The sequence below is a fragment of the Carassius gibelio genome, chromosome B14 (genome assembly GCF_023724105.1).
Source record: "Carassius gibelio isolate Cgi1373 ecotype wild population from Czech Republic chromosome B14, carGib1.2-hapl.c, whole genome shotgun sequence".
Taxonomy (NCBI): domain Eukaryota; kingdom Metazoa; phylum Chordata; class Actinopteri; order Cypriniformes; family Cyprinidae; genus Carassius; species Carassius gibelio.
The window spans coordinates 23,845,092-23,862,020 of NC_068409.1; the positions used below are offsets into that span (position 1 = coordinate 23,845,092).

General features: G+C 37.1%; 1 protein-coding gene across 2 annotated transcripts in view; it reads right to left on the reverse strand.

Moving 5' to 3' along the window:
- The window catches only part of pdgfc (platelet derived growth factor c), a 49,828-nt gene that overhangs the window by 17,784 nt on the left and 15,115 nt on the right, over window positions 1-16,929 (reverse strand). For both annotated transcript variants that reach the window (XM_052574984.1, XM_052574983.1), the window contains one exon: window positions 1,154-1,349. In XM_052574984.1, the coding sequence (XP_052430944.1) occupies window positions 1,154-1,349 (196 nt within the window). The remainder of the gene's footprint in view (window positions 1-1,153; window positions 1,350-16,929) is intronic.

The window sequence follows — 16,929 nt, forward strand, 5'->3', positions numbered from 1 at the left end:
ATGAAACCACCAGCTATGGGAAGGTCATCATCTAGATTCTGGGAAGCAGAAATTCACAGATGTGCACGTCTGCAATCGATTGCACTATACAGCACAACATAGGCATGGACAGAGGCCTGGAAGGATGGAAGGAAAGCTAGCCTGTAATTGAAAGGGTCTTTAATGTGGATTGGCTGGCTGGGCTTTGTGTGACCTGCACTGTGTGTGAGTGTACATCTCTGATCGTACGGGTCTCCAGAATCTCAAACAGATGCTATGGAGTTACGTAGGAGACTAGGAACTAACTATGCACAAAGAAGGGCTGTTCTTTATGTCATTGTATCAGCCATTGAAAAAATAAATATATAACTGAACATAATCACTCTAGGGGTGGGCTTTTCATTATTCATCAGCCTTTTTACAGCACAGCCAATCTCCCAAATGGCCTCCTTTCGACTCTAAATCTTATAAAAATGGACTCGGTCACAACAAGCACATACATCGCCACTGTAATTCCCCCTGCTTCTCCACATACACTTATACCGCTGCATTGTATAAGGGTGATTTATCTTACGTCTGACCCTGTCAAGAGAGTGCAATGGATGCCTGATGCTGCTTGTTTAGTAGGGCTGATTTGTCGCATAACACTAAGCAGATATTTGAGTGTCTGAAAGGAAACACTCAGGAATTTTTCAAGCTCTCAAATTTTCTAAATCTCCTCCTCAATATACAGTTTTGGTCCAGCCTTGATTCTATATTGCAACCCGCCAGTTCAAATCAACCGGCAGCTTTGACTTGTACTAGAAAGTCACAGCCATGAGATAGAAAAAATAAAATACAATAAAATAAAAGTTACAGAAACATGCCATGTCATGAAGTGACAATCCTCCTCCCCAAAAAATGTAATAGCAAGATGCAATGCAACTGCCAAAAATGCTATAATAATTAATAATAATAATGTGGACTGTAGGCAATTATGTTTAAAATACATGAAAACAACAACAACATTTTGATATCTAAGGCCACAAGCTGAGTAAATGTAATGTAAATGTCTTTAACTGTCTTTATTCACCCTTTTAATTGTCTGTCTTCTACATTATAAATGTTAAGATATTGTCTTTCTCTAATGTGCATGTGAGGTCTTGCCAGTGACCAAAAGGTCAGTGTCTCTTACTTGCAAATGCCGTCCTCGGCGTCCTCCAGACCAAAGCGAGGATCAAAGGTCAGCTGGATCCTGGAACTTTCTGTGACTGCCACCAGCCGCCACACTATAACTGTACTCCGGGGATAAGTGTTGGGGAAGTCAGGACTTTGAATATTTCCATCCCCAGTGACACTGAGGACCTTTTCGTGTTGAGAATCATGCACTCCTACAGAACAGAAAAAAAGAGGTTCATTAAAACATCTTTGAACCTGTATAACTCATCAGAGTGAAGAAAGAACACATTGTAGTCATTTGTGAATAGCTCTTTTTTCTTAATGCAAATTAACATCAAACTAGATTTAGCTTCTACTACAACCCAAATAATATGGATTGTGCAGTGCATTGTGTGAATACTAAATAAATTATCACACAAAGAAAGATGAACCAAACTCTTTTTTTTTTTGAGCATTGATTGACTGTAAACATGATAATCACATTAAGGAAGCAATACAAGGAAACCTCGGAAATTATTTTGCCTTGTCAATACCATAAAACCAGCAGAATGATGTTCTTCCATTTGCTAACACAGCATACACTTAACGAACCCCTGTCTATCAAAGCAATAATGTGCTTCAGAATCAGAATCAGAATCAGAATGAGCTTTATTGCCAGGTATGTTTACACATACGAGGAATTTGTTTTTGTGACAGAATGTCACGAATGTCACTTTGATGTTGCTTCACCGTAATAGTGTTACATTATAGATCTAGATTAAAACAATCAATCAGCAGCTATAAAGTTTTATTTATAGTGACACTTCAGCTGGCAATGACAGTCCTAGTTGTAGCAGTAAGATAAGAATTAAAGCTATGTCGAAAAACATTGTTTGGGTGGAGGGAACTTGTGAAGGCTACTAGGACAGATTGTTCTGCTACAATCAATTGTATCTTTAAGAGCTCTGATAGTTTAACAGTTCAGAGAATCCAAGGCCGAGAAAGTCATTTTGAGCTGGGTTTAGCAGCATGACTGAGGTGAGGTATGCCAAGAGTTTAGTCATTTAAAAGTTCAGAAATGATTACATACTGATTTACTTGCTACTCTGTTATGACAAGATTCCCAGAGTTGTTCCTCCCAAGAGGAAGAATCTATAATGGCTTCCTCAATAAAGCACAGTAAAAGCACCTTTTACCAGAAACTTTGCCAGGATGGGAAAATGAGCTCAAAGAATACATTACTGACTTTCAAAGGTAATTTATTCTTAACACTTAATCCATGTTTCACAATGTTATTCTGGGTTAGTAATTAATCTTTGAAAGTCAGGATTCAAGATTGATGAAGTTAATATGCTTCTTTGCATATTTATGATATTAAAAACATAGATTGGACAAGTACAACATTATCTAGCAGTAGAAATGTTACCATGCATATCAGCACTGGTTCAGACTGTCCCTTCAGACACAGAAACTGTTTGTGTGAATATACAAAATGCATGAATATTTAATAAGGTAACCAATGAGGGGTTTTGATCGGTTGCCTGTTCGTTTAACATCACAGTGTTTCACAGTGCATAATTGCATTCAGGTTTCATAAACCACTGTCAAGTCAATAGAAGTGTGAATCACTGGCTAACCTGGTAAAAACCAGCCTTCACCTGGGGTTTAAAAGGACATTAAGCCAGGGTTAAATGGGGTAAGAAAAGCTCACAAGTGCTGATGCACTCTAGCCAACATTTCACAACGTTTAAATCACAGCAAAGAGAACTAATAAAGAACCAACCTAAAGTACTGTTCCAAACTAGATCGAAACAATTCCTAGAAAGGGATGCTTGTTGCCTGTCCAATAAAATGAACTGGACTTGAATTCTGCAACGAGGATTGAAATCTATCTTATCATGTTGTGTACTAGGTTCAGAAAAGATGTTTGATGCAAACAGACAGCTGTTGAAATGCAACACCAGTGCTGATTTTTACAGGCCTGTCACATTCACAGCCCACCCAAGGGAAATGCACACAGATTTTCTTTCACGCTCCACTCCCTGAACACACACACACACACACACACACACGGCTCCCTCAAGTTGTGTGACAATTTCAGGGTGTCAATAGGTATCTTGATCAGTTACAGTAATGGTACAAGATCTGTAATGCTCTTTCTGGTTTATCTGAATTACATAACACTGGAACTATTCACCTTCAAATGTAACAAACCACCCAGCATTTTCCTGTGCTGTATTTGCAGACATCAATATAGTACATAACAGATGATAATCTTTCAAAAATGAGTCATTGCTTCCTTTCCAGCAAGTGCTAATTATCTTGTAAGCACAAAGGGGGTCCAAAACAGGTTTCACTTTCACTATATGGACAAAAATTCTCATCAAATGTCTTTATTTTCACAAAAGAAAGAAATCCTTGGAGCAAAATTAGGATCAGTAAATGACAATATTAATTTCTGAGTTTCCTTTTTTTGTATTAGGATTGACGAGTGACTCATTCCCTCCGTGGTCTGGATGACAGATCCCATCACAAGCAGCAGTAAAGGCCGAATGATGTTTCAGGAGTCACTGGAAGAGAAATGACTGAACCACTGGGGTTGCGGAAAGTTCTGGGGAACAGCTTTAACCCCTGAGGTGTGTCCACAACCACAAGAGATAGAAATATGATCACTCTGACATCCGTAAAGAGCAGAGAGAAAGAGAGAGAGAAAAAAAACAATCTGTTAAGACCATCAAAATTCAATATGTTTGACTGTGTCACTTGTAGGCAGGAGGAAAAATCTAGAGTGGAAAAAAGAAAAGACAACTCATATAATTTCTCTCTGTAAACATGACAGCGACTGCTTTGATGTCTTTTTCTCATGCTGTGATTAATTGCACTCCGGGGAGGAGATGTGTAAGACAATACACAAGTCACTTTTGAACAGAAACTTTGTGCACATCCGAAAAGTACCTTCCAAAAAATTGCACTCGGCACGCAGAAACCTGGCATGCCCTGCAAGCTATTGCCCACATAGAATAGACACATTGTCAATGTTAGGGATGTAAAGCAAGATCACTCATGCTCTTCAGAGTTGAGGAGTATTTTGTGTGAAACATATCCAAACAAAAGAGCCCAAGGCCCGTGGAACATTGTTGAACACCTCAGATCTGTTTGCAGCACAAGCCTAAACCCTTTATGGACTCAGTTATATAAACAGATCAGGAGACGGCAACAGCTGCCAAGGTCTTTGAAGTTAGTTGAAATGAGAAAGAAAGGGCATTTTTCCTCAGCATGTTACAGCATTTGCCCAGCAGACTGACAGCTTCTTGTCAAGCCCTGTATTAATGTTTATAATTCTCTTAGGTTTCTGGCATTAAAACAGGCCTTCTCTTATTGAAGCCTATGATTGTTAGCGGTTACAAGATCTTGGAAGGAGGTATACGGTATAAACATACCTTGTTATTAAAATGCTAATGTAACAAGAGCAGATGTAGTTGGTGTCTTACTGGAAATTAAGTGGAGCATGAGTCCGTGCTCTTCATTATTTAAAATAAAATGAATACCACCAAATTAATTTAAATTAAATTCATCATGTGGGTGACACAGTCTTAAAAATAAAGGTTCTTTATTGGCATCTATAATGCCATTAAAGGGAAAGTTCACCAAAAAAATCAAAATTCTTTCATTCATTTACTCACCCCTCATGTCGTTCCAAAGCCCACAAGACCTTCGTTCATCTTCGAATAAAAAATTAAGATATTTTTGATGCATTCCAAGAAATCTCTGATTCTCCCATAGACAGCAAGGATCCTTACATTATCAATGCTTAGAAAACTAGCATGAAGATTGTTAAAACAATCCAGGTTACATCATTGGTATGTAATACTCTCCAAAATGGCGTGGGTGACACAGAACAGATGATGTTGAATGAAGTTGTTATTTTAGTTTTCTTTGCACACAAAAAGTATTCTCATAGCTTCGTAAAATTTTTGGTTGAACCACTCATGTCACATGGATTATTTTAACGATCTCGATGCTACGTTTCTGAGCTTTGATCATGTTACGATCCTTGCTGTCTATGGGAGGGTCAGAGAGCTCTTGAAATGCATAAAAAAAATATCTTAATTTGTGTTGAAGATGAACAAAGGTCTTACAGGTTTGGAACGACGTAAGGGTGAATAATTAATGACAATTTTCATTTTTGGGTGAACTATCCCTTTATATAGAACCTTTCAATGGCATAAAAGGTTCTATACATTGTAAAGTAGTTATATATTAAGAACTCTTCACTGAAAGGTTCTTTGGTAACCCAAAAACCTTCTTCTTTGGTAGCGAAACCCATTTAAGAAGCTTTATTTTTGATAGTGTATATAGGTACAATTTATCAGACTACATGATCTAATTGTTTATCATGTTGCAAAACTCTCCATGTGTGACTGCACTTAATTCCAGCTCATTAAAATTAATCTTCCTGTCAATTCATTTCAAATTTTAACGATATGCAGGGCAAATTCAATTTGTATTCACACTCATTATTAAAAAGAACCAATACATTTTGTGCAACCTTGGATTTAGTAACATTTTATATCTAGGACCCCAACAAACCACTTTAAATGGTCCTGATAAGACTACTGTTCAAAGAGTTATAAACTCCTGTTGTTCATTTAAGATTTTCCAATAAAAAAAGACAACAGCATATTATGACTGATACTTAAACAAGGAACAGTGAGTTTTACATGCAGTGTAACGGACAAACTCTTAAAACAGAAAAGGGTCATTACACACTGCTGCATGCTTTCCTATAGGTATGCAAGCTTAAAAAAAAGAGGAAGAGATAGGAAGGAGTAAATGTTGTCCTGCTTAAAACGCCAAAGCACACAAACACAATAATGGTTGACGGTTACTGACGAAATGAAGGTTTGTCATTAGAAACTGAACCTCAGCCTTGACACTAAAACTTCCTTATTTGACTTTTGCATTTTAGGCTTGGTAAGGATTGGAAGAGTTACATGTCTGTGCTTTAAGATGACCTCATCTCTGGGTTAAATAATGTCATATAATGATCAGAGGCTGGCCCCTTGGGTGCATTACCTCAAACATGACTTTTCCTTGACCCATTTCTCTTTTTTTCCCTTCTTCTCTCTCTCTTGAGGAGAGCACTACGTTGATTAAGGTAGGAAGCGGAGCATGAATAAATAAGGGCTCACAGTGCTACCATTGTGCCTTGTTCACATGTTAGACCTCCGACTGAGTCTGGAGTTTAAATATTAACCTGGAAGCGGTAGAAACAAAGACAGTACAGACATGTATGCGAGCATGTTTGTCTGGACGTGGGCAAGTGTCTAAATACAAACAAAAACAGAGAAACAAGAATATATAACTCTTTACCACAAAGTGACACCAACCTTAACCAAATTCTTACGCTCCACAGAATAAAGTAATACGGGCTTGGCATGACATGCAGGTAAATGATGACAGAATTAATAATTTTGGGTAAACGATCCCTCTAATCTAACAACGCAAATTTAGGTTTCAATCAAAGAGAAATGCAGTTTGCATTATTAAATTTTGATGGTTTGGTGCACTGAAACCAAAGCTAGCGCCTACTCCAGCTTTTCGCAGTCCACTCTGATCAGGTTCAAATATATTCGGGGTTCAGAAACTGCAGTGTTTCTTCTCAAAGAAATGTGTATTACAATCAACCGAGCTCATAAAAACTATTTTGAAACCTCTTGTTGGAAATTTGGCGTAATAGCACTACATTTCACTCAATTCATATTTCCCAGTTGTCTGGCAGAAGGCCTTGATGTCCGTATTTATTTCACTCTAGAACGTTAATGCTAGTGCCCGTAACAGCATTTAACAACAAAAAGTGCTAATGTTTCTGATTCCAAGGGACTTGTTCAGGAGTTGTCTGTGTTTTAATCCCCCATATGTTGGGAGCTGACTGCAGCCGGCTGGTGAAACTGTACCCCACGCTAACCCCCACCCACCCGTGCATGCTGATTTCACCCCCTACTTTTAAGTTGCTCCTACATCTGCTCATGATTAAAGGGTTTGCGGCAGTAACTACAGGTGCTGTAAATTCCAGTTCTGGCTTTTTCATATTTATTGCTTTAAGGTTTCCAGTTGGGCAGCAAAGAGAAGGAGGGAGAAGAATAGAAAAGGAGTGGGGAGAGACAAGTGAGGGGAACGCAGCATGGGAATTTATCATACCATTAAAAAATAATTTGGCTTCAAAAGCCTCGACTTATTTGGAATGGTACAATCTGCCGTGCAGATGCTCCTTATGGAGACTCACCACAGGAGTCTGATGCTTTAACTCACTGAATTGCTCAGTTCCTGTTGGCCATTTAACATCACTTAAATGGCAAACCTTTTTTCCAATATATTTGTTTCACAACATTCACAATTTACATTCACAATCTTATTTTCTTTTTCCACTATTATTTTCTTAGTCAAATTCAGAAGTATTATAAAAATAAAAAAAGAAAATGCATAAATCAAGGAATTCCATACAGCTGATGCACATCATTTTAGGTGTGTGTGTAACAGATTTTCAATTTAGCAGGCATGCCACATTAACTACTTTTATGTTGCTTTTTTTAATCTGCCAGCCACCTGTCACCATTTATTTTCATTGTAAGGAACAGAGCAGTGAACTTTCAGCTAAACTCTCTCTGTGTTCCAAGTAAATCATTCAGTTTTGGGTTGAGTAAACAGTTCCTTTAAATGTGAATTGGATTGGTCACCCCCACAATCCTGACTAATCCTGTACATTTGTGTAATTCTTTTTACAATTATATTGTGGTAAAGAGCATGTTTAAGTAAAGCTTGGCTAAACTAAGTCTCTTCAAATGCTGTATGAGCATTAGGTTGCTGTTGTGTCATGGAGTAACAGAATCCTACAGGCACTTCACCAAGACCCGATTAAGATCCTAACAGGCCACCAAAACCTTCCCTTTCCACAGCTCACAGAATGAGGCTCATCCATTAACACGTCCTCTCAGAGAGCTCCGTAACATCCGCAGATGCTATCGTATGGCCAAATACCGACATTGAACTAACCCACTTGGTGGGTGGGTGAATATAATGTGTGTACGAATGTCTTTGGGATGCACTTGCCTGACAGGAAATTTGATTCTGAAGTTAGCATGACTGTTTCCTCTGTCTCTCTCCACAAGCTTTTTCTAATGTCTCACTTCATGTGGTTTATACTGCTGAATGCCTGACTGTGAGCTTAAGCTCGTCACTGTTAAAATGATTATCAGATCAAGTATCATCAGGGCGGTACGTTATTTCTTCAACTCCACTTTGCTCACGCTTTATGCCAGGTCTAAAATTAACAGCAACAACTGGGAAAATAAAAGCATGTGGAGCTGAGACACTGTAAGTCATGAAGATTCCCACAACTACTATGGTGATCAACTGTTCACCACTGTTCTTTATAAATTTGCTTTTTTTTTAAGGCAAAGTAAATAGCTATCATCTCTGGTGGGTTTTAATAATAATATTATATAATATATGTATATACACGTATATACATTGTTATTTGTTAAAATCTCCCTTAAGTCATTCCAAACCTCTTTGACTTTCTACTATGCACATAAAAGACATTGTGACGGTCAATGAAGTCCAAACAAACTTAGTTACAGTTGTCTATGCATATTAATGTAGAAAGGACATTTTTACATTACACATGCCAAGTTGAAGGGAGAGAGACCATTGCTATTTAACATTACCTGCTAATCTAAAAACAACGTTGCCTGGGTTTAATGATTTTGTATGAGAGGAAGATGGAAGAATACAAACGTCCTTATTAAATCCAACCATACTAGGCCCAAACAAGGCTAAAATATCTTTGTGGCTTTTCTCAAACAAAGTGCGTCTGTTTGTGTGTAAGAAACTAAATTAAACTCTTCCGACACGTCAGCTGCTTGCATACTTGTGTTTGCGGTCCTGGCCACACACACAAAGCTTGCTCATGTTGTATACAGACCACATCCTTTAACAATTTGGTGAGGTCTTCAATTAAGCAAAACACGTGTGCGTGTTATTCTCTAATGGAGGTCTGGTGTACTGCCTGCCTCATACTTACTTTCACCACAGCGCTCTGTTTACATAGTTAGACATGGCTTTGGTTTTCTGTAACTTACCTCTGACCAGAAGGGCCTTGAATTAGACATGACATCATCTGCGAAATAGCAGAAGACAGTCAGCAATCACACTAATAGGGTAATTATGACAGGTAGCCATTGAGTTTTCTCATAAAATGTAGGCTCAGTTTAACCGCTGCCTTCCTTATAACGGAAAATGTTCCTGTTATTGGTGCTTTTGAACATTTTTGTTTTACAGCCCATTAACATTTTGGATGATTTCAACTTTAGAAACTGGGAGAGGAAATTGTAATAACATATCAAGATCTTTGTTATGCCAAACACGTACTAAAGATTTCTGTGAAGAACATATGCTCACAAAACACTACCTTTGAAATACCTCAGTTTTGTTTTAACTTGACATTGCTATACCACGGTTATATCTGAATAATCTTAAAATAATCTGATCCACCTCAAAACAATCGAGACCTTAAAGGGGAGCCACTATGCAAAAATCACCTTTATAAGCATTTGAACACAGTTGTGTTGACGCAGTGTGTAAAAACAAATTGGTAAAATCCACCCACTCTTTTTTTTTTTTCATAAACAGTCTTTCAGAATGAGCGGTTCCAGATTCTCCCTACATACACGTCATCGTAGGAAGAAATCCCTTCCCATTTGTGATCCTCCCCGAGAGAGAAGCAGCAGTCCACCATTACTGTTTTCTTGCTGTTGCTACTACTACACTAAAGGGGCATTAGGAGTGTCGTGCTTTGGGATGCACAGATGATCATAGGAGTCTCCATAGACTCCCTCCATCTGAGCTGCTGAGGAAACTGTGGTTAAGTTAAATTTTTGAAAGAAATACTCCCCCCCCCCCCCCCCAAAAAAAAAAACAAAAAAAAAAATCGGTGAGGTCCATATGATTTTGCTAATCATTTTACATTGGACTGCCTCACAAACGAGGATAATTTCAATGCTGGATTTTCACAAAAGGATTTCATTTTATAAAAATCCTATTTATTCTGAAAGACTGATCAATAACCAACGCTCATGTGCAAATGTCAGCTCCTGATAAAAACCTTCATATTTTGTTTTCCAAAGCCTTTCTGAAAGAGCTTCTTGGAACACTGTAAGGCTAATGTATGAAAGGGAAACAGGTTAAATTTACCTCAAAGGGAATTATTTTTGATTTTATAAGGAATTTAGACCGAATCACTGTTTTTACGGCTGATAACTGAGTCAGCAAGTGATTCATTGAACAAGCTATATAACATCAACTCTGTAATGGATATTAAAATCCAAAAAATATAGTGAAAACATTAATTAGCACAGTTACAAGATCGGCAGTTTAAGACATTAACATGTAAGAAGAAAACACAAGATACTTCTCTTCTCAATATAAATAAGATTTTATTGGATACATCTAAAACAATATAAACTAATCTAAAACATATTACATAAGCTTATGCACTCATACATTCACACAAGTTGCAGGAAAAGAGAAAGTGATTAATGAGTTTAAGAGCAAAAATGTGAAATCCCAAGTTTATAGCATTATGTGCAATAGCATAGACCTGAACAACCATGAATAATTTTATTAACCCTCGCACTGAGTTCCTCAACGTGTTTAAAATTTATATTAAATGCACCAGTTCTAGAATCTGGAGCTACGCAAGTTGCTTATTTAGGGGATTCCCTTGTTGCTGTTATTGCAGAAAGAGGTTTCAACTTAACTCAGAACATAAAACTCTCAATGGAAAGAAAAAGAACTAAAGAAATAAAAGAATGTAATGGGTCTAGATGGTTTTTCTTCTCATCGTGATTATGTAGCAGCGGGCGTGCAGGCCAAAGAATGCAGGAAGAGCGCTCAAAGAACGCAAAAAAGGATGGCAAAAAAAACAAAGAAAGATAAAAAAGCCCTAAGGCAAAATCTAATTTGGTGTCCTAAGTTTTTAAACTATGCTGTTGGACACATCCCAAAAGTTGTATTGACCAATTAGACATTGTCTTAGCTCAGGGTGTTGCTATGTTTCTCAATAGTCATTCAAAAGACATACACAATGAGTGATTAGGAAATGATAGTCAAATTTGTGGGTTACATACATGATATGGAGAAATGATAGTTGATGATAGATAAATCATTTAGGTGCATATGTACATTTAAAGGCAGCTCTGCCATTCTGTGAACTTGCTGCATCTAATACTGGCTGGTATTAGATGTCAACCTACATTTTGTGAAACTGCAAAGAAAAAACTAAATCTAAAAATATAACTAATTAAAAAAGAAAAAAAGAAATGATAAATAAACAAATTTTGGTCTGTTTTGAAATGTTGCTTAGTGAATGTGAACCCGACCAAGAAGTTCAACATTGTGCAATTTAGTCCCCATTTTGGAACAACAAAAACAAAATTCTGAAAATAGCTTTAGTACCCAGTAGTTAGTACTATTCCATAAACGATCGAGCTAATTAAGGGCTGTGTGTCAGCTTCTGACTTCTCACCACACAAACCAGCTCATGCTAAGTCGGAAACCCATTCTCATCAGGGTGGGTGGCCACATTAACATCTCGAAACCCCTCTAATCTCACACTGACCTGCCGGAGTAAAAATGTTTGAGGATAAACTTTCATATAATAGCAGAAATTGCTGGCAAGAGACGACACCAGCTGCTACAACAGACAAATTCCAAGTCTGCCGGTACTAAGAGCAAATGCTCACCTTTCCACTGAATCTTTACCTCACCCTCTCTTAAACACACGGATAGGCACATCTGTATCTGACCCAACACAAGACATCTTCTCTTAAAAGGCTTCTTTTCTGCTACAGCTGTGCTGGTTCTTTTGTGGAGGGCTCTTTGTAATCCCATCTGTGATTTTGGGTGCTGCATGTATGCGTGTGTGTGTGTGTGTGTGTGTCAGAGAGAGACAGAGCTCTCACAAGCTTTACTGCAGTAATGCAGCTCTCCACACAGTTCATCTCAAAACACATTTTAAATTCACTTTGATATTGGAAGAGCTACTGTATAGGGCCCTATAATCCATTTCTTGTTGTACTCCATCTAGCCGTCTTTGAAAACAAGAATGTTTCATGTGAGCAGCCTCTAAATGTGCCCGATTCTGCCTGGTGGACCATAATTACACAGGGCTTCCTTAAAAGAACAGTTCACAGGAAAAACAAAAACGCTGTCATCATTTCCTCACCCTCATGTAATTTGCGACTTTTTCTCTTGTGGAACAAAGATATTTTGAGAACTGTCTGATTTTTGTTCATACAATGCAAGTAAATGTTAACCTCAACTCCATTCTTCAGAATACCTTATTTTGTGTCCCTTCAGAAGAAAGTTATACAGGTTTGGAATGATATTAGGGTGAGTAAATGAAATAATTGTCATCCCTTTAAATGTGCTCACCCATAATGCTAAAGAAACACAAATAACATAATAGAAATTATGGCTAGGCTAGACATTCTCATAATATATACAGTAACTGATATAATCTCCAATCTACAGTGAGAATAAGTTTTCAACCAAATAAAAATGTTTAACCGGATTTGAAAAAAAGAAAACAGATGGCATAAGGGAATGACAGAAATTTTGCAGTGTTTGCGTGCTTTTTTAGAAATAGAAATGAGCATAATAACAGTAGTACAGCGGGAGTCTGAGCTATAATATGACAAAACATAAGTATTTATCAGGTAAACAGCCAAGATACAGATGTGCTTTTGATGCCTCACTTACTGTTTAGTAACAGCACACATTAAGTCATGTAATGCCCAGCTGTTGGTGTACAAGCTACTGACTTGTTTAACATATCAGATATGGAGCCAAAGAAAATATATGCATTCCTAGGCAGATAAACAAATAAACGGTTTACATCCCCAATGGTGGAAATGCACCTTTGCTCTTAACCAAACTATACCCAAACTATTACTAAAAACAGCCATCAAAATAAGCATCCCATTTCATGAGTAAGGATCAGTCACTCTGCTAATAGCATTTCACAATCCAACTCTACTAATGGCTAAACATACACTAAGACACACATGTAGACACATATAGTGTTCACATTCACTGACTCCTGCCTGCTCAAGCATGCATGCATACCATGGGAAGATGGTCCAGACATTTACAATGAACCAGCTGAACTTAACTTGATGGATGGAAGGTACAAAGCACATTTGAGGAGTGATTTTCTTTAAACTGCAGCTGATATTTCCTCTGCATAGATACAAACTGCAACAATATATTTGAAATATGTCTGCACTACTGCTATACAGCAAACTTATGTAAATTGTAATGTAAAAGCCCATAAAACATTCCTTAATGTGTACAATGGACACCAGGAAAATTATTTAAGACTGATTACATCGCTAAGGACAGAATAATAAAAGCTTGGATTTGCTTTTTACTGTAATGGTTTCCTGAATCTGCTGTTTCAGAATAACAGATAAAAGGGTTTAAATAAATAAATAAGTTAAACACTTTGTGTCTGATTGCATTTTAACAGCCTACTCACACCATTAAGCATAAGAGTGCCTTGATGTGTGAGACGCTTGCTGTTAGTGGTGACGGATAACAAAACAAATGCTCAGTCATGTGTGACTGATAGATAGGGATGCTCCGATCACGATCGGCCGATTATGAGGCGCCGTGTAGGATTTAAATCAAACTTCGCTTATCAATACATACATAAAACACGTGCATATACACCTATAAATTACTCGCATATACATGCATACTACTGAATGTTCAAAAATACATATATAAAATACACGTGAACACTAATATGAAATCGATACCAATACATATAATGTTAGCAATGTATGCATACACACTTGTGAATAACTTGCATATACATATAAACTTGACACGTGCATACACCTACAGACACTCACATATACATATTAACTTGAACCATGCATATACACCTATTAAACACTCGCACATACATATAAACTCGCTGCATACAAACACAACTGCACATACTCGCACATACATATAAACTTGATCAGTGCATATACACCTATTAAACACTCGCACATACATATAAACTCGATGAGCGCATACACATCCATAAAACACTCGTGCATACAAAAACAATAACATTTACTAACGTATACAGTTCAGATGAGAAAAACGTGTACATGTATATATGCGAGTGATTTCATATGTGGATGTGCGTGAATTTTCAGTATAAACGGAAGGCATTTCAGTGTAAACGGAAGGCGTTTCAGTTTAAAAGGAAGTCGTTTAAGCGTGTACGGAAGTAACCTGTCTAAATACCGCATTTGCAATCATGGACCGGGATTGTGCTACACCTGAAGCATTTTGCGGAATGTTCTTTTTTCGCCCACTATTATAAGATCAGTTACCATCAGTTTGTGTTGCCTGCTCTCCTGCAGTCTCTGCCTGCAGTCAGAAACACAATCTGAATCGCGCACTTTGTTTCGGCCTTCGAGCCCTGGTGGCATACAAAGCATCAATAACAGCGCAAACGATGCGATCATCCGCCGGCGAAGTTCACGGACTGTGATATCACACTTGTCAGTGGTAAAGTAACTGGCAGTTTCGATCTAGAAAAAGGTGAGAATTTCTCTTCTATGCAATCTTCACGAAATAACTTCCAGAAGCTATGCAAGTTAACGTTACACACACACATACACAGAGGGAGAAAGAAGAGATAGTTTTGCCTCTAGTTAAAAAATATAAAATGTGTTCCCAACTAAGTCCCACTAGTGAACTTAGCCATTTTCAGAATTAAGTGTTTAAGCTATTTGCACAGAATCGGAATATCATAACTTCATAATATAGTGAGTATGTTTGCAAATATTTTGAACAAAACAAATAAAATAAAAGCGATCCATGTGTCATACAAATCTATTGTGGCTGTGTTGTGTCACATGACAAGCATGACGCGTCGCCATGGAAACATTAAGGCGGTACATTCTAAAATAACGGTCGCCTAAAGAAACTCACGTTGGGGCTCAGCTAGAATATTTTAAACTCATGTGCGAAAGGGTTTTATTTCTGAAAATGGCTAAGCTCAAGAGGGACTGGGACTATTTCGTGAAGATTGCATAGAAGTGAAATTGTGAAATTCTCACCTTTTTCTAGATCGAAACTGCCAATTAACTTACTGCTGACGAGTGTGATATTATGGTCCTTGAACTCGCCGGTGTTATGAAATGTTCAGTGTCTGAGATATTTGGTGTCATTGAGAATAAAGAACTATATATAAAGACTCGTATGCAGTAACAACTATTTAACTTTTTTTTTCTCCTTAAAAAAGGTTTCACATGGAAGTACATGAGAGCCTACAGTTCATGTGGAGAATGTTTGTTTGTAATTAATGTATATGTTACAAATCAGCAGAGTTTGATACTTGCACTTTTGCCTGTTATTTTGTTCCTAGTTTGCAGAAGCTCTTCTAATGGGGGAGACTCATTCTCAAATTATATATGAGCCACTACTGCACACATACATGAAGACATGGGTAAACCTCAGAATTAACTTAAGTTTTTTATTATCTGATGCAGGGGATGGTGGATGTGTACTTTATCAGTGTAATAGTTAAACATCATATGCAAAAAAAAAAAAAAAAAAACCTTGTTTGATAAAAATTTTGTATTATTAACCAGTTTTAAAGTTTTACTACATTCTGTTCCTGAAATCCACAATTTTGAAATCAAGATAATCAAAGGTAATCAAATCAAGCACAACCTAATAAAACACGTTTCTTGAATAAAGGGTATTGTAAAAAAAAAAGAAAAAAAAAGAGCATGGTCTGAGGACAATTAATCTCAAAGTGCACCACAATGCAGTATATGATTAAAGACAAAAAAAAAAAAAAAGTGTATAAAGACATTTTACAACCTTTTTTTAACTATAGAGTACATTTTATCTACTAAATGTATCAGTTTTGGAAAAAAAAAATTGATCAAGAATCTTCCAGTTCATGTGTGTGTGTATATATATATATATATATATATAACATTCCGATTTCATTTTGTTATTAAAAACTTTTTTTTTTTTGAATGACTGAGCAAACGATTAGGAATGACACAGATCCCGGTCCATAATTGCAAATTTGGTTACTTCCGTTCACACTTAAACGCCTTCCGTTTACACTGAAATGCCTTCCGTTTATACTGAAAATTCACGCACATCCACATATGAAATCACTCGCATATATACATGTACACGTTTTTCTCATCTGAACTGTATACGTTAGTAAATGTTATTGTTTTTGTATGCACGAGTGTTTTATGGATGTGTATGCGCTCATCGAGTTTATATGTATGTGCGAGTGTTTAATAGGTGTATATGCACTGATCAAGTTTATATGTATGTGCGAGTATGTGCAGTTGTGTTTGTATGCAGCGAGTTTATATGTATGTGCGAGTGTTTAATAGGTGTATATGCATGGTTCAAGTTAATATGTATATGTGAGTGTCTGTAGGTGTATGCACGTGTCAAGTTTATATGTATACGCAAGTTATTCACAAGTGTGTATGCATACATTGCTAACATTATATGTATTGGTATCGATTTCATATTAGTGTTCACGTGTATTTTATATATGTATTTTTGAACATTCAGTAGTATGCATGTATATGCGAGTAATTTATAGGTGTATATGCACGTGTTTTATGTATGTATTGATAAGCGAAGTTTGATTTAAATCCTACACGGCGCCTCATAGCCGATCGTTATGTGCATCTCGTCAGTAAA